Source organism: Anolis sagrei, chromosome 1 (assembly GCF_037176765.1).
Source record: "Anolis sagrei isolate rAnoSag1 chromosome 1, rAnoSag1.mat, whole genome shotgun sequence".
Lineage (NCBI taxonomy): Eukaryota > Metazoa > Chordata > Lepidosauria > Squamata > Dactyloidae > Anolis > Anolis sagrei.
Genome location: NC_090021.1, coordinates 140,466,593 through 140,489,027, shown reverse-complemented (window position 1 = coordinate 140,489,027; position 22,435 = coordinate 140,466,593). Strand labels below are relative to the sequence as shown.

General features: G+C 40.8%; 1 protein-coding gene across 3 annotated transcripts in view; it reads right to left on the bottom strand.

The window, feature by feature from the left end:
• The window catches only part of SLC23A1 (solute carrier family 23 member 1), a 46,947-nt gene that overhangs the window by 14,247 nt on the left and 10,265 nt on the right, over positions 1-22,435 (bottom strand). For 2 of the 3 annotated variants that reach the window (XM_060786444.2, XM_060786435.2), the window contains exons 2-10: positions 15,262-15,319; positions 13,744-13,866; positions 11,688-11,845; positions 11,499-11,587; positions 9,536-9,603; positions 8,093-8,274; positions 6,133-6,253; positions 2,668-2,824; positions 596-743 (exon numbers count right to left, since the gene is read on the bottom strand). In XM_060786444.2, coding sequence (XP_060642427.2) covers positions 596-743; positions 2,668-2,824; positions 6,133-6,253; positions 8,093-8,274; positions 9,536-9,603; positions 11,499-11,587; positions 11,688-11,845; positions 13,744-13,866; positions 15,262-15,297 — 1,082 coding nt within the window. In that variant the 5' untranslated portion in view covers positions 15,298-15,319. Of the gene's footprint in view, positions 1-595; positions 744-2,667; positions 2,825-6,132; positions 6,254-8,092; positions 8,275-9,535; positions 9,604-11,498; positions 11,588-11,687; positions 11,846-13,743; positions 13,867-15,261; positions 15,320-17,730; positions 17,874-22,435 lie in introns of those variants that run through there. The other variant, XM_060786427.2, reaches the window with a different exon arrangement.

Here is a 22,435-nt window from a genome sequence, read left to right as displayed (position 1 = left end):
TTATGGGAAAGTGTGTGTGTGTGTGTGTGTATGTGTGTGTGTGTGTGTGTGTGTGTGTGTGTATGTGTGTGTGTGTGTGTGTGTGTGTGTGTGTATATATATATATATGGCTCTGATAAATACTTCTGATTCACTGCTGTTTTTTATGCACTGGCAAATCTCAGTTTTCCTAACAGATCAGAGATAACAGGTTATTCAGTCTAACAGCTGAAACCATTGCCTAGCATAATTATATCTGGTTGTATACCACAAGAGAAGATTCTACTCTAAAGGCTTTTTGCCACTTCTCTGAAAGGTCATGCTTTTCTAAAAGTTACGATCGCCATAAGGTGTTTTTTTCCAAAAAGTTATGAATGCCATTTTCTAAAAAGAGAGAGAGAAAGAATGAACTCTAACTATGGCACAACGTTTTCCATGTCTCTTCCCAATAAATCCTCCCCATGCCCTCCCAGTGAAAAAAGTTCCCTCCCACATACACACAGTCTGCGAGAATATTTTTGGCATCACAAAATGTGCCAGTCACCCCGCATAATGAACTTGCTCGCATCCTCTCATGTTGTCTGCTGGAGCCATGCAGATGATATCCAAAGCTTACCTATTGATGGCATGGACAGGGGGCGGAGGAGCCCCTGCAAGCCTGGCGCATGAATAGTAGTCCCCGATGGATTCAATGATCCCAGACAAGGTGGCACTGAACATTCCCAGCACGGCAGCTGCTGTTACTGTGGGGATTCCCCATTGGCCTACAAGGATAAGAGGACAACCAGGGTTAGTTGAGACATACAGGCCCCCTTGGATCTCAATTCATTTTCAACCAATGGCACACACAGCACGCTTTCAGTGTTTGAATGTAAAAACATTATTCTTTATATATTCATTATTTGATACATTTATAGCCCTCCAAGGAGCTCCCGGTAATGCAGTGGGTTAAGTCACTGAGCTGCTGAACTTGCTGATCAAAAGATCACAGGTTCAAATCCAGGGAGCGGCATGAGCTCCCGCTGTTAGCCACAGCTTCTGCCAACCTAGCAGTTTGAAATCATGCAAATGTAGTAGATCAATAGGTACTGTTCTGGTGGGAAGGTAACAGCGCTCTATGCAGTCCTGCTGGCCACATGACCTTGGAGATGTCTATAGTTAACTGAATGAGGCCAGACTGATGAAATTAATGTTAGGAGAGAACAGAAAGATTGGGGATATGATGCACCACTCCAGGTTTTCTTGAACTGTAAACTCATAAGATACTGCGCTTTTGCCTTGGGTTGATGGGAGTTGTAGTTCAGTTACTTCTGAAGAGCCTCACATTCCCTAAAACCAGATAAGGACAACAGGCTCATCCTCTTTACATTTATTCATGTCCTTAAAATAAATGTAGATTGGAACAGAACAGTTGTGGAGTTGTGTTGTCGAAGGCTTTAAGGCTGGAATCACTGGGTTGTTGTATGTTTTCCGGGCTCTATGGCCATGTTGCAGAAGCATTCTCTCCTGACATTTCACCTACATTTATGGCAGGCTTCCTCAGAGGTTGTGAGGATGCCTCTGAGGATGCCTGCCATAGATATGGGTGAAACATCAGGAGAGAATGCTTCTGGAACATGGCCATACAGCCCAGAAAACACACAGCAACCTAGTTGTTATTTATTTTTGTAGTACAGCTCTCAAACTCCTCAGTGACTACACCAGGTAACAGATCATGGGAGTTATTGTACAAAAAGTAACTTTCCCAAGCGTCTATCCAGAAGCGTGAGACTCAGACCTTGAGGTGAGAAAACCAATGAAAACCAGCAAATGATTTACTCAACAAAACCTTCTTTCCTGCTCTTCCGTGTTGCTCTTATCCCAAATGTTCTGAGTACGGCCAATAGTGGACAAGAAAGACAGTTGGTGTGAGATATATATATATATATATATATATATATATATATAATGTTAATAATAATCATCATCATCTTTGTTGCAATCCCAGGCAATAACAGGATTGAAGAGAAGCAACTGGAAAAGCTTACATGATATTAGAATTTAAAGATCGAACTGCAAAGACTCTGGCACAAGCCAGTGAAGGTGGTTCTAGTGGTGATTGACATACTGGGTGCAGTTCCTAAAGACCTTGGACTGCACTTAAACACAACTGGCACTGACAAAATTACCACCTATCAGCTGCAAAAGGCCACCCTAAGATCTGCATGCATTATTCACTGATACATCACACAGTCCTACATACTTCGGAAGTGTCCAACATGTGATAAAATACAAAAGCTAGCATAGTGATCATGTTTGCTGTGTACTAATCTTGTCAATAATAATAATAATAATAACAACAACAATAATAACTTTATTTTTATTCCCCACCTCTATCTCCCTGAAGTGTCTCAGGGCGGCTTACATACAGCACAATGTGCCTAAAACAACACATAAAATAAACACACAATACAATACAAGATAAATGTAATAGCATATAAAACAATAATTAAGCTCATTAAAAAACAGTGACCAATAACCCATGGTGAGAATTGTCATAAAAATATTTTTGGATAGGCTGACTCATTCTCCTAACTGTATCCTGAAGCTCAGTGCAAGACCTTGGGTGAGCTACTATAGCTTTATGTAATACACAGGATTATGGTGAAAGTAAAACAGGATTAGAACTAGAGAATACCAAATACTTACATGGGTAGGGAAAACGGAACCATGGTGCAATAGATATGATTTCACCTCGAGCATCTGTCCTGGCTTTGAATCCATAGGCATTTGCATCACGCGGAAACACATCTGTGACCGTCAGAATGTAACACAGCAGCCAGACCACCAGAATGGCCAGTATGATCTGAAGAAGGGACACAGTAGAGTGCAAACAGTCCCATTATCTTCCATATATTCATATCAATTTCTAAAGTCTGACAGAAAAGAAGAACTACAAGCTGGGCGAGTAAACCTTTCTAAATCACATTACAATGGGTATACCATGCATTTCGTATGTGTAGTACTCTTGGTACTATAGTTTTCATTTAGACTCTAGGGAACCTTTATGTCTTTTCCAAATGCTTCTGGGCTGGGTGAAACTGAGGACCAAACACGTCAAATCTTTCTTTATTACAGTCATAGACCAGCATAAGGAGAGTGGGTTAGAGTCTCTTAAGGTACATAGCTAAGTTCCTGTGGGATCACAACTGTGTGTGTGTGTGTGTTAAGAGAAAAAGACTCACCCTGGTTAACTACAATTCACAGACTGAGTAATTGGGGTAATTAAAGTCAACAAGTTTTGGGCCACTCCCCAAGAGGAGTGCTTGTTGTATGATTTTGGGCTTACTGAATGTTTGCTCCTGAGTTTACTCAATGTAAGCTCCTGGCTTGCAGCCTATTTGATGCTAGTAAGTTTGTATTCCATGCTTGTCTCCATGATCAAGAAATTAAGACTGAGAGAAGATATATTTTCTGATGGAAAATTTTGCATAAATTAAATGCAAGGACCATATGTGAGTTTGATACTCCAGAGGAAATGTCACTGTATTATTATTGGAAAGTTTGTGTTGAAATGGCTGTTTTTTCCATGAACTCTGCTGCACAAGAGTAAAGTTTAAGATCTGCATTTCTTCTACTTGTGTTGCTCGTTTTTGAATATACAAAGGAGTAATTTTCTGCAGGTCTGCACACATTGTCACACTGTAACAGTCTGATAAAAGCATAATACATTAAAATCAAAATTAAAAGCTAAGATGCAAATAGGTTCTGTGAATTTTCCAGGTTCTATGGCCATGTTCCAGAAGCATTCTCTTCTGACATTTCACCCACATCAATGGCAGGCAACTTCAGAGGTTGTGAGGTATATTGGAAACTAAGCAAGGGAGTTGTAGGTTTTTTTGGGCTATGTGGCCATGTTCTAGAAGCATTCTCTCCTAACGTTTCACCTGCCTCTATGGCAGGCATCCTCAGAGATTGTGAGGTCTAAAATCCTACAGCAACTCAGTGATTCCAGCCATGGAAGCCTTCGACAATACATTAAGCAAGGAAAGTTTATATATCTATGGAAGCCCAGGGTGGGAGAAAGAACTCCTGTCTGTATGAATGTTGCATTTAATCACCTTGATTAGAATTGCAAAGCCTTGCAGCTTCAAGGCCTGGCTGATTCCTGCCTGGGGAAATTCTTTGTTGGGAGGTGCTAGCTGGCCCTGATTGTTCCATGTTTGGAATTCCCGTTTTCTAAGTGGTGTTCTTTATTTGCAAATGTATATTAAAATGCAAATGCATATTTAAAAGCCACAGTGCCTGAAAAAGTTTCTTTTTATTCAAAAGAAGCCAATTTGGAAAGCTAGTTTGATGCAGTGGTTTGAGTGTTGCGTGACTCTGGAGACCAGGTTTCAAATAACTGCTCAGCCACAAACACCCATTGGGTAATCTTGGGCAAGTCAGCCTCAGAGGCAAACAAATCTTGCAGAGGACAAACCTATAACAGGTTCACTTTAGGACCGTGGTTCCCAAACTGTGGTCCATGGACCCCAGCGGTCCCCAAGAACTAAAATATGATCCGTGGCCTGAGCTTTACTACACCGTTGCAATGAGTGCAACTGGTCTCACGAAACCCTCTTATAGTGCTGAGGCAACGGGCATGTCGGGAGGGGAGAGACTGACTACCCATGAAAGGCGCGACAACAAGCCTCCTGCCTGCTGCTTCTCTTCCTCTTGAGCAGAGCCATTCCATGTGGTCCCTGGAAGCAGCAAGGCCTTGGTGTCTTCGTTTTTAGACCTGTTCTTTGGGTTATTTGGGGTGCTGATTCAGAAAACTGCATTGGATAGACCACATCAGCTCTAGATTATTAAATATGGTTTTCTGGGGGCGGGGGGAGAGATAGTGACTACTGGGTGGCATATCTTCTGTATCAGAAGCTAGAGCTTATTTATTTATTATTTACTAGCCGTCCCCTACCACGTGTTGCTGTAGCCCACATGGGGGTTCTGTGTGGGAGGTTTGGCCCATTTCTATCGTTGGTGGGGTTCTGAATGCTCTGTGATTGTAGGTGAACTATAAATCCCAGCAACTACAACTCCCAAATGTCAAGATTCTATTTTCCCAACACTCCACCAGTGTTCACATTTGGACATATTGAGTATTTGTGTAGAGTTTGGTCCAGATCCATCATTGTTTGAGTCCACAGTGATCTCTGGATGTAGGTGAACTACAACTCCAAAACCAAAGGACACTGCCCACCAAACCCTTCCAGTATTTTCTGTTGGTCATGGGAGAACGGTGTGCCAAGTTTGGTTCAATTCCATTGTTGGTGGGATTCAGAATGCTCTTTGATTGTAGGTGAACTATAAATCCCAGCAATTACAACTCCCAAATGACAAAATTATTATTATTATTTTGGGTAAAGGGCATACATTAGTTGTTAGGTGTCCTGTGTCTAAATTTGGTGTCAATTCATCCAGGGGTCTTTGAGTTCTGTTAATCCCACAAACGAATATTACATTTTTATTTATATAAATTTACTACATTTGTATACCGCCCTTCTCAGCCAGCAGGCTACTCAAGGTGGTTTGTGGTCTGTCCAATGCATTTTTTGTATCAGCACCCCAAATAACCAAACTGAATCTAAAACTGACCAAAAACTGATTCGTAACCTTTTTAATACTAATATTGGAGAGTGGTCCCTAGTTAAAAAATTGTTGGGAAACACTGATCTAGGATCATCATGCACTGGAAATTACTTGAAGGCACACAAAACACTACAGAAATGGAGGGTAGTATTAAACCTCTACACACTCCAGTGGCTTAAAAACTAAATTCAAGATCTACGCCTATTTTACATAAGAGCTATAAAAGGGAGAGAAAGAAACAGAGAAACTTCTTTCTACCAAAAGGAGAAACCAATTTAAGGTTTTGTCACCCCATGTAATTAAAACACGTTAAATCACTGCTGTAGTTCCATCATCTATAATCCTCTGTATTCTTATCCTAAAGGTTGGGAAGATAAAATAGTAGGGACTTGGAATTCATATACCACTACAATGTGATTGTTGGAAAGGGGCAATAAAGTATAATACATTTTAAAGCCCCACAAGTCATCTGTATCTAACTAAACCGTGGCCACAGGATGCTTGCACCATCAGCCAGCAAACAAAGGGAACCCTTCTTACTGGAAACATCTTGAAGATCTGTATCCGGAAAACCGTGCATCCTTTCCCAAATTTGTAGCCAGGTAGAAGAAAAGACACGTTGCGCAGGTACTGAGCAAACAAAATGATCAACACAATTGACCTGTTGAGAAGAGGCAGGAAAAAAACTTGTCAAAGCAACTTGGCCACAGAAGAATTAGCTTTCTTTTGCTGTATTTATGGGTCCTTCCACACAGCCATATAACCGAGAATATCAAGGTGGAAAATCTCACAATATCTGCTTGAACTGGGCTATCTGTGCCCACACTGCCATATATTCCAGCTGAAAGAAGAAAATGTAGGATTTTATTCATCTGTGTGAAAGGGGTCTAAGGGTAGTAAGATTAGCCTAAGAGTATCTAGGCTCCCCTTCCCCTCAACCTTTCTGCAAATTTCACAACAAACATGGACAAAGGAAGGTTCTCCCATGAAATGGCCCTGAATATGATCTGGACATGGCTGGATGGTTAATTACATTGGAGAGTATTTGATCACATTTTATAAACTCCAGTTGTAGAGTTCTTGTACACATTTGTTTTCTTTTCCTCCACACCACAATTTTCCAGAATCCTATGCAGACCTCTAAAAATGGCAAATGAACTTGAGGCTGAGGAACTTGTATCTGTTTAAAAGCTACACACGTGTGTGTGTGAGAGAGAGTGAATGAATGAGCTCAAATGCCTATGTTATATTCTTAAAGCTGTGATCCACATGTATTTCAGCCACCACACTCCCAAGCTTGCAAATCCCAATTGAAATCAAATTGGTTGCTATATTATGCCTTCCAATAGAAAAGGTGGAGCCCCCGGTGGCGCAGTGAGTTAAACCCCTGTGTCGGCAGGACTGAAGACTGACAGGTTGCAGGTTCGAATCCAGGGAGAGGCGGATGAGCTCCCTCTACCAGCTCCAGCTCGTCATGCGGGGACATGAGAGAAGCCTCCCACAAGGATGATAAAAACATAAAATCATCCGGGCGTCCCCTGGGCAACATCTTTGCAGACGGCCAATTCTCTCACACCAGAAGTGACTTGCAGTTTCTCAAGTCGTTCCTGACACGACAAAAAAAAAATAGAAAAGGCAGTTTATATGGACACAGAACTGCAAAGTTGCAAACACCATTGCTTGCAATGTTTTCACCATGCCACAGATATTCTGTCTGGTTCTTCTTTTCACCTCTCTAATAAGTTTTGATTACTATCACCACATGCTCAAAATACTCTACACAGCCAGTGATTTCCATTTTGGAGGAATTTTTTTGTGTGTGTGAGGAGCGATTTGAGAAACTGCAAGTCACTCCTGGTGTGAGAGAATTGGCCATCTACAAAGATGTTGCCTAGGGGATGCCTGGATATTTTTGATGTTTTTGAAAAGAAAAATGTTTTACCATCCTTGTGGGAGGTTTCTCTCATGTCCCCGCATGGGAAGCTGGAGCTGACAGAGGGAGCTCAACCTGTTCTCCCCCAGATTCGAATCTCCAACCTGTTTGTCTTCAATACTGCCGACACAAGGGTTTAACCCACTGTGCCACCGGGGGCTCTTATTTTGCAGGATAGGATTGAGTCTGTTTAAGTTTGTACTTTAGTGGAGCTGTTTAATGGAGAGGTTCGGCACCTTGGATAGCTCCTTTAAATACAGAGTGGATTCACCTCTGGGCGGACACAGGAGTTACCTCCTGCCTTTGCTAAGTCCTGTTTTCATCTCCACATGGACACAATCAAAAGGCAGCACACATCTAATGACCTGAAGAACAATCATCTATAATATCACTGTCTGCTTCACTTATATATGTCTGGTAGTAAAGTGAGATGACAAAGAAGCGGGTGAGCGGCTATGTGGTTTGTATCTCTGCAGTTCATTCCTTTCTTATTTTGATGTCATTCCCTATATCAGTACAGGGCTCCCACCCCACCCAGCCCCTCAAACACAAAAAAGCAGAGCTTACAAGGCTGCAATGCCCCAGTGTGATCCGGCTCTGTCCCCCGCTGCTTGGAAGACAGAAAGGCCTATTAAGGAGACTGTGGGCGTGACGGTGAGAGGCCCAATGTAGCTCAGCAGAGCCCCGGGCAGGCCCACTAAACCAATGAGCACTTCCACCAGGCTGGAAACGATGATTGCTCCTTGGATCTACAGTCAAATGAAACAAGGAAAACATCCTATTAAACTGATAGCCAGGGAATGTAAGAAAGTCAAAACAGCACCAGTAAGATCAAAGATTATGAAAACTGCTTATGTCTGCAACAAAATGGCCCATGCATCCTACTTTTTAAGGAATTCTTTACAAGAAGGTGTACCTCAGTCTCAACCCATATAGATAAAGAGCTGCAAGGAAGGGGAATCTTCAATGGCTGTGCAGAAGCCCATTTACACATAGCATCTTAAGGAGGCACACAGTTCATACAAGACCTTTTCACACTGCCGAATTATGGTGCTAAGATCCCACTTTTGCTTGTGATTGGCTGTGTAGGGAAGGGGCATCCAGAGAAAACTTAATACCTCCTTCAACTACAAACTCCAGGATGACACAAGATGCTGTCACAGTTGTTAAAATGACAGTGCTATTGTTGTATCATGTAGAGGGCCCTGATATGCCTTGTACTTGTATTCAAAGTATGGTTATTATTTCCATATGTGTGTTGAAATCTACTTATCTATGTATCAGGAGCCATGGAGGTGCAATGGGTTAAACCTTTGTGCCAGCTGAACTGCCGACCTGAAAGTCGGCGGGTCAAATCCACTAGGCTGGGTGAGCTCCCCTCTGTCAGCCCCACCTTTGTGCCAACTGAACTGTCAACCTGATGGTTGGCGGTTCAAATATGCTAGGCTGGGTGAGCTCACATCTGTCAGCCCCAGCTTCCCATGCGGGGACATGCGAGAAGTCTTCCACAGGATGGTAACACATCCAGGTGTCCCCTGGACAATGTCCCTGCAGACGGCTACTTCTCTCACACAAAAAGTTGCTTCTGAAACAATAAAAAATCTATCTATCTATCTATCTATCTATCTATCTATCTATCTATCTATCTGCAGTACACACAACTGTTATACAGATCTGTATATATTTTACATGCTGCCACATGTGCACAGCATCAGGATCCATTTCAGAGCACAGCAGGAAAAGAGTGAAATGGGATTCCCAGAGAATGCAAAAGTGCCACTAGCTCTGAATAGTTGGGTAGAGGACAGGGCCCTCCAGCCCAGAAGGCCCTGAAGTGAAACCCGCAACCCCTGCACTGCATTACACTTGCTTTCATCTCACCCATTTTCCCCTTGGATATTTTTCCCTGCCTCCTCTACTAAACTTTCCTTGAACTTTTAGAACGTGTTCGGCACAAAACAAAGAAATCTGCAGCCATGCTTAAAAGCCTGAAAGTTTGGTTCAACTTACTTCTCTCATCCTTGGTTGCCATATATGAGATGTGTTCAGTGGCAATGTCCAGTTGCCATAGATTTCCTCTGCACAGTTGAAAAAGAAAGATTAATAAATATGAGACCACTAATGCAGAGTCACCAGAATGCATGAAGATGTATAAGATTCAAGGAGGGAGAATCTCTTTTAAAACAGACTTTTTATTTGGCATATATATATATATATATATATATATATATATATATATATATAACTTCTGTATGTTTTTACAATTGAATTTGGAATATATTATGCTGTGATTTTAATTATTTTCTTAACTTGTTTTTGGAAGTTGCCTTGAGTCCCACTCTTACAGAAATGCGACATATATAATATTAGTTAGTTAGTTAATTGTTTATAACTGTAAATGGAATCTGAGAGTCCTTCCGCACAGCCATATAATCCAGAATATCAAGGCAGACAATCTACAATTTCTGGTTTGAGCTGAATTATCTCAGTCCACACTGCCATATAATCCAGTTCAATGAGGATTTTATACAGCTGTGTGGAAGGAGCCTCAGACAACCCTTCACCCCTATCAGAGTCAAGAAGGGGGCAGCTGAGGAGTGCAAAGATTGAACAGAGGAGCCACCTACATTCAGAAAGATAGCAAAAATAATCATCATTTGCTCACTAGATTTATATCCCATCTTCTTATCATTTAGTTATTCAAAAGAGTTTACAAGCACAATTTAAAAATATATAAATTACCAATGGTAGAAAAAACAAAAAAATCACAAAGTCAGTGATGAATGTATAACCTAGATTCACACATTTGTGACATGGTAGTATTTACAATCCCCACGTCAGTGGTTCTCAACCTGTGGGTCTCCAGATGTTTTGGCCTTCACTCCCAGAAATCCTAACAGCTGGTAAACTGGCTGGGAGTTTTGGGAGCTGTAGACGAAAACACCTGGGGACCTACAGGTTGAGAACCACTACCGTACATATTCACTACATTCGAGAACATGTACAACAATCCTCACTTACATGGCAGCAGCAGCTGCTGCAATTGAAGGTCTCTTCCTCTGTTGATCACCCACTGCCTCCCACTAGTGATCTCAGGTGTGAGAAGGAATTGCAACCAGGATAGTTTTGATTATGATACCACATATCACACATGTAAGGGGAAGTGTGTGGAAACACCAGCCAGCTGCTTTCCAATAGAAAGAGGAACAGATTCCTCATCACTCACAGCAGCTGCTGCCTGGGAGGTGAGGCTAAAAGGATCAGGCTGGGAGACACTACTTAAGTTTTTTTTGTTGTGTCAGGAGCGACTTGAAAAACTGCTCCACTTAAATAAGTAAATCAGGTGGATACATAGGTGTTAATGCATTTGAGCCAATTTGAATAACATCACATAAAAATGGAAAAAACAAAACAAGTGGGCAGTAATTAGAAGCAAGTTAGACAAAATTAATTGTCATCAGGGCTTCATGCAAATGCGACAAATGTTGCCTTTTTTTCTGAAACCTAAGAATAATGGTGCAAAACAAATCAACTTAAGGGTTAAAGAAGAGTTCCACTAGGTACCATCAACTATTAACTGATCACTCAAAACACAGGCAAGTTTCATTGGCTCAGTGGACCTCTCCTAGTTAGGAATGACAATCCCACATTATCCGCTTTGAACTAGAATATATGGCAGTGTGGACTCAGATAACCCAGTTCAAAACAGATATTGTGGGATTTTCTGCCTTGATATTCTGGGTTATAAGGCTGTGTGGAAGGGACCTTTGTCATTCTTCCAAATAGAAGACAAATTGCTTAATTATTTTTGTTCCTTGTTCTGTGTGATATATCTATTACTCCAGGACAAGAGGTTACAAAAGACTAGTGTGGTTACATGCATATAATGCAATACTCTACCTACACAGAATTAATAACATACATCAATCATACTGTCTCCTACCAACCTGCAGGCTTTGCAAGTTTGGCTTACCCTCTGGAGGACACTTCCATTTATCCAGTGCCAGGATAGATTTGGCAGGGATCAGGAATGCCAGTGCGCTGGCTTGAAACAGAGGTAGTCTGGATTGTCAGAAAGAAAGAACATGGTTTGCTATCAACCTGGCTGCTCTCAACTTGGCTCTTTTACATTCACTGAGAAGGAAATCCAAGTAAAACATACCTGATGCCCACAGTGCTTTGGATGAGAGTAGTGATTCCCACGCAGCTGAAGATGGTGCCAATGAGCTGGCTGACCGTGTACTGGTCCTTCCCTACACACAGAGATTCTGCCAGGAGGAAGGGAACAGCGATGGTGCCACTAAAACATGTCAAATAATGCTGGAAAGAAAATTTAGAGGGAAGGTGGGTCAAAGGAGCGTAATCTTAGCCCTTTGCCAGGAATGAAACCAGAAGGAGGTCTCCTTCTACTCCTAAAAATAAGAGCCCTCTACCACTATTGTTAAGATTAGAGACATCACACTGGCCACAAAAAGCTGCATAGTTAAAGCAATGGTATTCCCCATAGTAACCTATGGATGCGAGAACTGGACCATAAGGAAGGCTGAGCAAAGGAAAATAGACGCTTTGAACTGTGGAGTTGGAGGGAAATTCTGAGAGTGCCTTGGACCGTGAGAAGGTCCAACCAGTCCATACTCCAGGAAATAAAGCCCAACTGCTCATTGGAGGGAAGGATATTAGAGGCAAAGATGAAGTACTTTGGCCACATCATGAGAAGACAGGAAAGCTTAGAGAAGACAATGATGCTGGGGAAAATGGACGGAAAAAGGGGCAGACCAAGGGCAAGATGGATGGATGTTATCCTTAAAGTGACTGGCTTGACCTTGAAGGAGCTGGGGGTGGACATGGCCGACAGGCAGCTCTAGCGTAGGCTGGTCCAGGAGGTCACAAAAGAGGTGGAAGTGACTGAACGAATAGACAACAACACTATTGAGTGTGCTCTATGTCCAACTCAGATTTCATCCTTACATGCGTTATTTTCCCTATATCTAGTTATACTATTTCTCCTCTCTGTTTTGGGCTTAGCAAACTTTCCAAATAAAGATTGAATAGGTCTAAACATTTTGAAGGCCCCTTAATTCATCTGATCTAGGAAGTTAATAGGGTCAGTCCTGGCTTATACTTAGAAGGGGGATGACCAAGGAATAACAGGTGCTGTAGGCTATTTCAAATGAAGGCAATGGGAAACTTATCTTTCAGTCTTCCTTACCTAAAAAGCTCCATGAAGTCTTTGGGATTGCCATAAGATGACACGCACACACAAGCATACAAAACAGCACTTGAAGTCATTTTCTCAGAATTCCGTACCATTTTGTTTAACAGTAAATAAGTGGCAAGTTTCAACAAAACCATAGCCTTGTCGAAGGCTTTCATGGTCGACTCACTGGGTTGTTGTAGGTTTTTCGGGCTATATGGCCATATTCTAGAAGCATTCTCTCCTGATGTTTCACCTGCATCTATGGCAGGCATCCCCAGAGGTTGTGGGGTCACAACCTCTAAGGATGCCTGCCATAGATGCAGGCAAAACGTCTGGAGAGAATGCTTCCAGAACATGGCCATATAGCCCGAAAAACCTACAACAACCAAAACCATAGCCCTTATGCAGCCACTAAGGGTCAAAACAGACATTAAAGGGAATGCATTTTCCAATTAACCCATTTCCCCTGAAATACATGTCTTGAGAATCATACTTGAAAATTAACCTGCCTATGTTTATGAAATAAACGTGTGTACATACAAATTTAGCACTGAAACGACAATTGGGATTATACTATTGGACACAGACTGAAGCACCGATGATGGGAAAATTGATTGCTAAGGAATGAGCAAAGATTGCCAAATTAGCATGAGTTCTAAAGGATAAACCAGTTGAAACCCTTCTAAAAGTTTGGAAACCATTTATAGATATATATTTTTAGCGACAGGACATCTAACAATACGATAATTTTGTAGTTATGGTTATTAATAGCAGTTAGGACTGGGTTTCAGAGCCCTACTGTGTTTTCCTTAGATGGATGTCTGTCTCTCTCCTTTTCCTCTGTCTTTTCATTTTCTGAATGGATATAACTTTGTTTGTAAATTAGACTGATGTTATTAATATTCAATCAATGAAAATAAAGCCCATGAGAATTATTTAGCTTGACTTAGGTCTTGAGGAACAGCTTTGGCTCTGCTCCCCAAAATACTATGTAACAGATGGAGCTTGATCAACTTGTTACCTGAAATCCCAGTAGGATGCAGAGATACCACGGAGGAGCATCTTCAATAGTATAGATCATATCAAAGCCCATCTGCTCATGAGATGCTGGTGGGCCTACAGGATTTCTATTTTCTACCTTTTGCTGAAAATGAAGGATGGAGACATGAGGACAAAGAGGTGGAATCCTGAGAAAGTATACATACGAGCTCAGCCTTACCCAAACTGATATCAAGGCAGAAAATCCCACAATATCTGCTTTGATTATCTTAGTCCACACTCAGATAATGTGGGATTTTCTGCCTTGATATCCTGGGATATAGGGCTGTGTGGAAGGGCTCATGGTTCCCTTGCTGATGAACTCCAGATTTTGTGTCCTTTTGAAATTGCTAGTCAAAATCCTCTAACTCTCTCTTGTTTAGAAGATCACAATCAGGGCACGTCAATGTGAACCAAGAACACGGAAGAGTAAAAGTTTCATTGCAACTCAGGGCGCTTCCACACAACCCTGTATCCCAGAATATCAAGGCAGTGAATCCCACAATATCTGCTCTGAGCCCACACTTAGGTAATGTGGGATTTTTTGCCTTGATATTCTGTGTGGAAGGGCCCTTATTCAGTTGAACAAGTTAACTGCCATGCACATTTCTGATCACATTTGGCATTAAGAGGACTCTGCGCTTGGTTGGAGATATGGTGCAAAGTGGAAACATCATCTAGATCAGTGGTTCTCAACCTGTGGGTCCCCAGGTGTTTTGGCCTACAACTCCCAGAAATCCCAGCCAGTTTACCAGCTGTTAGGATTTCTGGGAGTTGAAGGCCAAAACATCTGGGGACACACAGATTGAGAACCACTGATCTAGATGTTCCTTGCAATTCTACTGATCAGCAGCTTAAAGAGAAACCCCATTTATTATGTTGGACAATATGGTTGTGCACCATAGGTTACATGCATGGGGTTGAGAGAGCAGAGAAGGCAAGAAAAACATACGTGTGAGAATAAGCCATCCTTTTTTAATGCCACAACACACAATGACATCCAGCAAAAGGTAACATTTGCCTCAATCATGGGATTGAGTCGCTAGCCTTAGTTGCAGAATGACAGTCACTTAAAATGTTTCATTTTGGGGGTCTTGAAGAAACACTGGATAGGAAGGAAGGAAGGAAGGAAGGAAGGAAGGAAGGGGGAAGGAGGGAGGGAGGGAGGGAGGGAGGGAAGGAAGGAAGGAAGGAAGGAAGGAAGGGAGGGAGGGAGGGAGGGAGGAGAGGAGGGAGGCAAGGAAGGGAGGGAAGGAGGGAAGGAGGGAGGGAAGGAGGGAAGGAGGGAAGGGTGGTTCTGAAGCAACAATACTATCTGAATCAATGTGAAGTAAAATAAACATCCCTCCACATTCTGTTCTTCAGCTTTGCTGTTTCGTTGTCCTTTCCTGATAGCCAGGGCATATATCTTACCAACAGCTTTGCCTTTCAGTCATGCTTAAAATGTCAAAGCTCGAAACTACAGGAAGGTATATGTGCTGATTAGAAAGAGTAAATTTACCTTGCGGCGAGATGGGTCTTCGGAGCTGCTTCCCATCTCTCTGCAAAGCCAGGCCACACTTTGTAAAGTAAGAAAAAAATGTGACAACAGTTCACTCATTATCTTGGAAAGGACTTTAGTCAACATACCAAACAAAGACTGTCAATTTATAACTCAAGCCATACTGATTGTAAAAGACACAGTATGGACTTGAAAGTTCACACATTAATCTTCATTCATCAGGTGCTGATAAAGCCCTTCCCCCCTCACTTTCATTATAATGACAGTTTTTCACAGTTCTGTTATTGTATAACTGATTGACTAGCTGATAGTTGACACAGAAAATGAGTTTGGTGATGTGTAAGGCAAAAGCAGCTGGGGTCCAATACCACTGGAATCCACATTTCAAAAAAACATCTTCTCCAATCTAACATAGGCCCTTTATGCACAGCTGAATAAAATCTCACATTATCTGTTTTGAATGAGGTTTTATAGCAGTGTAGACTCGGATAACGGCGTTCCATGCAGTCATGTCAGCCACATGACCTTGGAGATGTCTACGGACAATGCTGGCTCTTCGGCTTAGACATGGAGATGAGCACCACATCCCAGAGTCGGACATGACTGGACTTAATGTCAGGGGAAAACCTTTACCTTTACCTAGACTCAGATAACCCAGTTCAAAGCAGATATTGTGGGTTATCTGCCTTGATATTAAGGGAACCCTTCCACACAGCTGAATAAAATCCCGCATGATCTGCTTTGAACTGGAATATATGGCAATGTGGACTCAGATAACTTACTTCAAAGCAGATATTGTGGGTTATCCGCCTTGATATTCTGGGTTTCATGACTGTGTGGAAGGGCCCATAGTCACAACAAGAGTCAAAGTCCAAGTCAATCTACACCAGTGGTTCTCAAGCTTCCTAATGCTGCTACTCCTTAATATAGTTCCTCATGTTGTGGTGACCCACAACCATAACATTTTTTTCATTGCTCCTTCATAACTGTAATTTTGCTACTGTTATGAATCGTAATATAAATATCTGATGTGCAGGAAGTTTTTTCATTCACTGGACCAAATTTGGCACAAATACCCGATATGCCCAAATTTGAATATTAGTGGGGTTAGGGTAGGGGATATTGATTTTGTCCTTTGGGAATTGTAGTTGCTGGGATTTATAGTTCACCTACAATCAAAGAATATTCTGAACCCCACCATTGATAGAATTGGGACAAACTTCCCACATAGAACCTCTATGATCAACAGAAAGTACTGGAGGGATTTGGGGTAAATTGACAGTGATTTAGGGGAGATGTAGTTCACCTACATCCGGAGAGCACTGTGAACCCAAATGACTATGGCAAAGGGGTTCCTAAGACCATCAGAAATATGTGTCTTCTGATGGTCTTTGGCGACCTCTCTGAAACCCCCTCGTGACCCACCCAGGGGTCCCGACCCCCAGGTTGAGAAACACTGATCTACTTTTCCTTCATATTTTGCTCTGGCATTCTCCTGCATAGAAATACAGCCCTCTGTATCTACAGTTTCAACCATCTATGTCTAGACAACTTTTTTAAAATCTCCAAAAAGTAAGCCTTGATTTTGTCATTTTATATAATGGAATTGTTTTACAATGCCACTGTATATAATGGAATAATTTTAACTATACCACTATATGTAATGAGGCTTGAGCATCCACAGTTCCATGTCCGCAGGGACTACTGGAACCAAATCGCAGCTGACACCAAGTGCCCACTGTACATAACCTTTATGTTTGCTTTTGACTGTGCACAATCACATTCATAGGATCATTTATCACCAATTTCTGGCTAATTTAGTATTTCCAAAATAGAAATCCATAAAACAATACCTTGATTTTGCTATTTTATATCATGGACACCACTTTACGACACCATTGTATATAATGGGATCTGGGCATCCATGCATTTTGGTTTCCACAGAAGATCCTGGAACCAAACGCCAGTGGATACCGAAGCTCCACTATACAACCGTATCATCTACTTCCAAAAGGCTTTCAAATTTAACCAACCATCTACATATCCACCCTCCTCATTCCATATTTCCAAATAATATATTTACAATCCTATTACCCAAATTTAACAAACTTTTCCAATCACAGCAATAAATACTTGCATTTAATTTTTTATTGCCTCATTTATTAGAAAGAGATAGGGCATTAGGCAAGAAATGGTATAAGGATTGCTTTTGCTAGGAGAGAAGGTAAAGAGACAAAAGATTTATTGAAATAATCCAAGTTGAAGCAATTTTGAAGATGAGGATCCTTACACACAGCCTTATAACCCAGAATATCAAGGCAGGAAATCTGCTTTGAACTGGAATATATGGCAGTGTGGACTCAGACAACCAAGTTCAAAGCAGATATTGTGGGATTTTCTGCCTTGATATTTTGGGTTATATGGCTGTGCGGAAGGGTAAAGAGAAAGCCTGGACACATGACTACTTACCCTCCTCTTGTTGCTCCTCACACTATCCTTGTGGCCTTGATAGCTTTTCTTTACTAAATGCTCTGCTCTCTGTGTATTAGTTCCAGTGCAAAGATACTTCCTCTTTTGATTACCAAGAGTGCTTTCTCCTCCCTGTTCTTTAACCAGTGAATCTGCCTCCACAACTTGCCAAATACACTCACCAATGCCTTTGCTCCAGGGTGAATAGACCCACATAACCCCTGGAGATATCTCCTTAGGTTTGAGAAGTAGTCATAGTAGCTAGTACAAGATAGTAAACTCCACACTTTCTTTTTTTTTATTGAAATAGATTTTTATTTAGAATAAAGAAAGGTATATAGTTTCCAAGTAAAATGGGGGAAAATATCATTTGACAGGAAAGTAGGAAAACAAGGGAATAAAAGTAAGATAAAAGGAGAAAAGAGAGAAAAAGGGGAAAATAAAATAAAAGTAAAAATGAAAATTAAAAAAAAGAAATGGAAAAATGATAAAAAATAAAAATAGAGTCTTGTGACTTCCTTCTAATTCTTTGCGAGTTCAGCTTTATGATCTTCCAGATTTTATTTTAAATTTCAAAAAGATGAGGGGAAAAAACAACAACCTTAACAGGAGGTTTGACCACCTTTGTGGCCCACATTGCTATATTGTTCACAGTTGGGTTTCTTTATTTCTCTTTTTTATATGTTCCTCTACCTGTAGCCAGTTTGTTTTATTGGATTTCCCATGTTCCTCTTTATTAAAAAGTTAATTTGTCCATGTCTTTAATTTAGTTTTTTTTTTTAATCCATTGGCCCCTTTCCGGTATTTCCTTCTGTTTCCACGTTTTCGCATAGATTACTCTAGCGGCCAGGGGTGGCTCAACCCATTACGCAAAGTAAGCATTTGCGGTATAGTTGATTTTGCCCAGGGGCGCTCTTGAGGCGCTCTTGGGGGAAACAGACCTTGACATATGCGAGTTGTAGTTACTGGGATGTATAGTTCACCTACAATCAAAGAGCATTCTGAACTCCACCAATGATGGAATTGAACCTAATATGGCACACGATGAACAGAAAATATATATCAGTGATTGGTTGGGGGTTGGGGGGTGCCAAAATACCATTTGCTTACCATTGAAAATTACCTAGGGCCTCCTCTGCTAGCGGCTATCGTCAAATACATAAACAGAATGTCTTCATTCAAGTCCAGTTTTATGTCTCCATCAGTAATTCCTAATAAGTAGTATTCAGGTTTTTTTTTAAATTTTATTTTAAGAATTTGTTGGCATTCTTCGCGAATCCATTTCCAATATTTCTGAGCTTCCCTACAAGTCCACCAAAGGTGGTAGAAGCTCCCTACATGTTCGTTACATTTCCAACAGTATTTGGAAGTATTTTTGTACATTAGATTTAATTTTTTCGGTGTAATATACCACCGGTGGAACATTTTTAACCAATTTTCTTTAAGATCAGTTGCATATGTGTAATTTAATTTTTTGTTCCATATTATTTCCCAAACTGCTAGCGGGATCGGTCTTTTAAAATTTTCTGCCCACTTCAGCATACAGTTTTTTATTACTTCTTCTGTTGACCACTCTAACAGTTTATCATATATTTTTGCTATACACCACACTTTCAAAATGAAGGTATTTATTGCTGGGGAATTTGAAAGAGCTCCATAAGAAGGAAATGAGAAGTTGTCATAGTGGAAAGATGGACAGTTGTTTACATCAAGAATAGAATTGAGAATGTAGAACTGCACACGAGACAACACCCACGCTATATGGAAACAATTTTGCTGTAACACAGCCCAACAAAAAGATTTTTTTTTATGTCTTGGTTTTTAGAGACGTTGATATGGTTATCGTGATTTTCTATGGGTGAGCAGATGGTGACTGGTCGATAGTCTATCTCAAACCCTGGAACTGCTAGGGGAAAACTGGTGCCATTTGTGGAATCAGCAGGTCAAATATATACCCCTATGTGTGTTGGCCAGTGAATCAACTGTTGCTTTTGAACAACAAAAGTAGTATTTTTAACAACAAAAATAGAATTCTACTTGACCTGGCAAAGCATGGATACAAAATAAGCTATTGAGCCTTCTTTCATTCTGAATAATTTTTTAATATATTTTTATTAGTGGGTTTTTAATACTTTGGGGGGGAGGGTAAAAATAGCCTTTAAAAAAAGAAGAAGAAAAGGGGGAGATAAATTCACGGGGATAAAGGGAGGTAAGTGGGGGGAGGGGTAATAGGCGGGGGAGGGGGAAAATGGGTACTAAGGATGGAAGGAGAACCGTAGAAAAAGGAAAGTTGGGGGGAGGGGGGAAGCAACAGAAAAAGAAGAAAAAAATCTTCGGTGTCTCTTCATAGAGGGTTTCTCTAATATAATACTAATCTTTACTTTTTCAGATCTGACCTTCCTTTTTTCTTTCTCCTTGTGGTGGTTCTGTATACATCAATATTTGTAGTCCCTTTTATATCAGTAGCTTCATTCTATTGTCTTTGATCCAAGTCTTTAATAAACTCCAATCAGTCATTTCAGTGCATTTGTTCTGTGCCTTTGTAATCAGAAAAGTCAGTTTATCTATGTTCATAATGTCTAGGAGTTTCTCTATCCAGTCCTCTTTCTGAGGTCTTGATTTTTGCCTCCATGTCCTTGCATATACTATTCTTGCCGCTGTTGTCTTATATATGAATAGTTTGTTTTCACTGGTGTCCCATTGTAAGTTAATCATTCCTAAAAGAAAGACTTCTGGATGTAATGGGATTTTTCTCTTTAGAAGTTTATGACAGATCTTGTGTATCTCTTTCCAAAAAGCTTTGGCTGTTTCGCATGTCCACCACATATGATCCTTCACACTTTCCACATTTCCAGCACTTATCATTTACATTTTTGGTGAATTTAGCTATCTTTTTCAGTGTCATATATCATTGGTACATTATTTTTGTCCAATTTTCTTTCAGATCATAGGCATATGCATAATTTAGTTTTTTTATTTCATATCGCCTCCCAATCCTCCAATGTTATGGTTCTTCCTATGTCTCTGGCCCATTTGACCATACTGTCTTTGATTTGCTCCTTCTCCGTGCTCCAATCTAGTAGTTGTTTATTAGGGCTGGGCGGTTTCGTTCGTTAATTTCGTAATTCGTTATTAATTCGTTATTTTTTTATAACAAAGCGATATTGAACCATTCAGGAGCATCTAAAAAACGAAACGAATTTTTCAATTTGTTTCGTAATTGCTTCGTATTAGTTTCGTATTCATTTCGTTTCGAAATCGTTTCGTTATTATTTCCGCATGTCTGGGGCAAGTTTTATAGCTGTTGTTTGTTTAATCAGTGAAAAAAAATTATAAATATCACGCCAACAGTCAACAACAGAGGGAGAGGGAAGCTTCAGAAGTTCCCCCTGTCCCATATGGAGGTTTTTTAGCGTATTGCGCGGTCGCGTCCGCCATTAACGAATCTATTCGTATTTGTTTCGTATTCGTTTCGTATTCATTTCGTATTCGTTTCGTATTCGTTTTGTATTGTTTCGTAATTTTACAAAATTTCGTAAATATCGAACTTTTTTAAAGAAAAATTTCGGAATTCTTTTAAATATCGAAATGCAAAAAACCCCAAAAAACGAATCGAGTTTAGAAACAAATTTTTCCGTGGTTGCCCAGCCCTATTGTTTATAAATTCTTGTAATTATTCTTTCTCTGCTTTTGAAAATCTTTTGCCATGTCGAAGCTCAGTTCTGACTAAAATTTAAACCACTCTTGGAATTCAAAAATGAAAACTGACATAGATGTTTGGGGTGAAGAATTGTGTTGAGACTCATACATGTCTATCTGATTACTGATGGTCAGGACAGAAGGCAAACAGGCGTAAAAGCAAAATCAAAGGCTTTGTTAAGTATGAATGAATTAATGAATGAATGAATGGTTAAGTAGGCATGGGAATCCTTACATGAATTGTTCACAACAGCTGGGCAGAAGGCCAGCAGAGAACAGCACATCTACCTAGTCATATAGTATAAATGGCATAATATGGCTTCTTCCAATTGTCCTACACATACTCAGAGAAGCTGAGATAAAGACAAGTTGTTTGTTTGGCTTTTGGGAAATGTGCAAGTAGTTCTCATAGCCATTTAAAACAAGGATTTTAATGATAAGAGATCAATGTTTCCCCAATCAGCACAAGTTCAGCCTACTCTTGGCTTCTTACAGCTTCATGCTCTGTTATAAATCTAGCAGTACTCATTTTATCACCCACCCGTTTAAGGGGCCGCAATGCCGCAATGGGTTAAACCACTGAATTGTTGAACCTGCTGACCTAAAGGTTGGCAATTTGAAGCCGCGGGTTGGGGTGAGCTCTTGCCAACTTAGCAGTTCAAAACATGCAAAAGAAAGTAGATCAATATGTATCGCTTTGATGGGAAGGTGATAAAGGCGTCCATGAAGTCTCGCTAACAGAACAACCAGGAGGTGCTTACGGACAACAGGCTCCTCAGTTTGGAAATGGAAAAAGAGCACCTCCCCATGGTCAGAGTTAAGCACTGCCTCCAGAAGCCAGAGTTCAAAAGGGGAAGGCTTTACCTTTGTCCCGTGTATTTGTGTGTCATTTGGCGAATAAGGGGCCTCTGAGGCAGGGAGCAGCAGAGGTGGCAAGGAGGAGGAGGCAGTGGTGACGTCCTCCTCCTCGTCCCTCCACTGCTCCCCGCTCCTTCCTCGTCAGGCT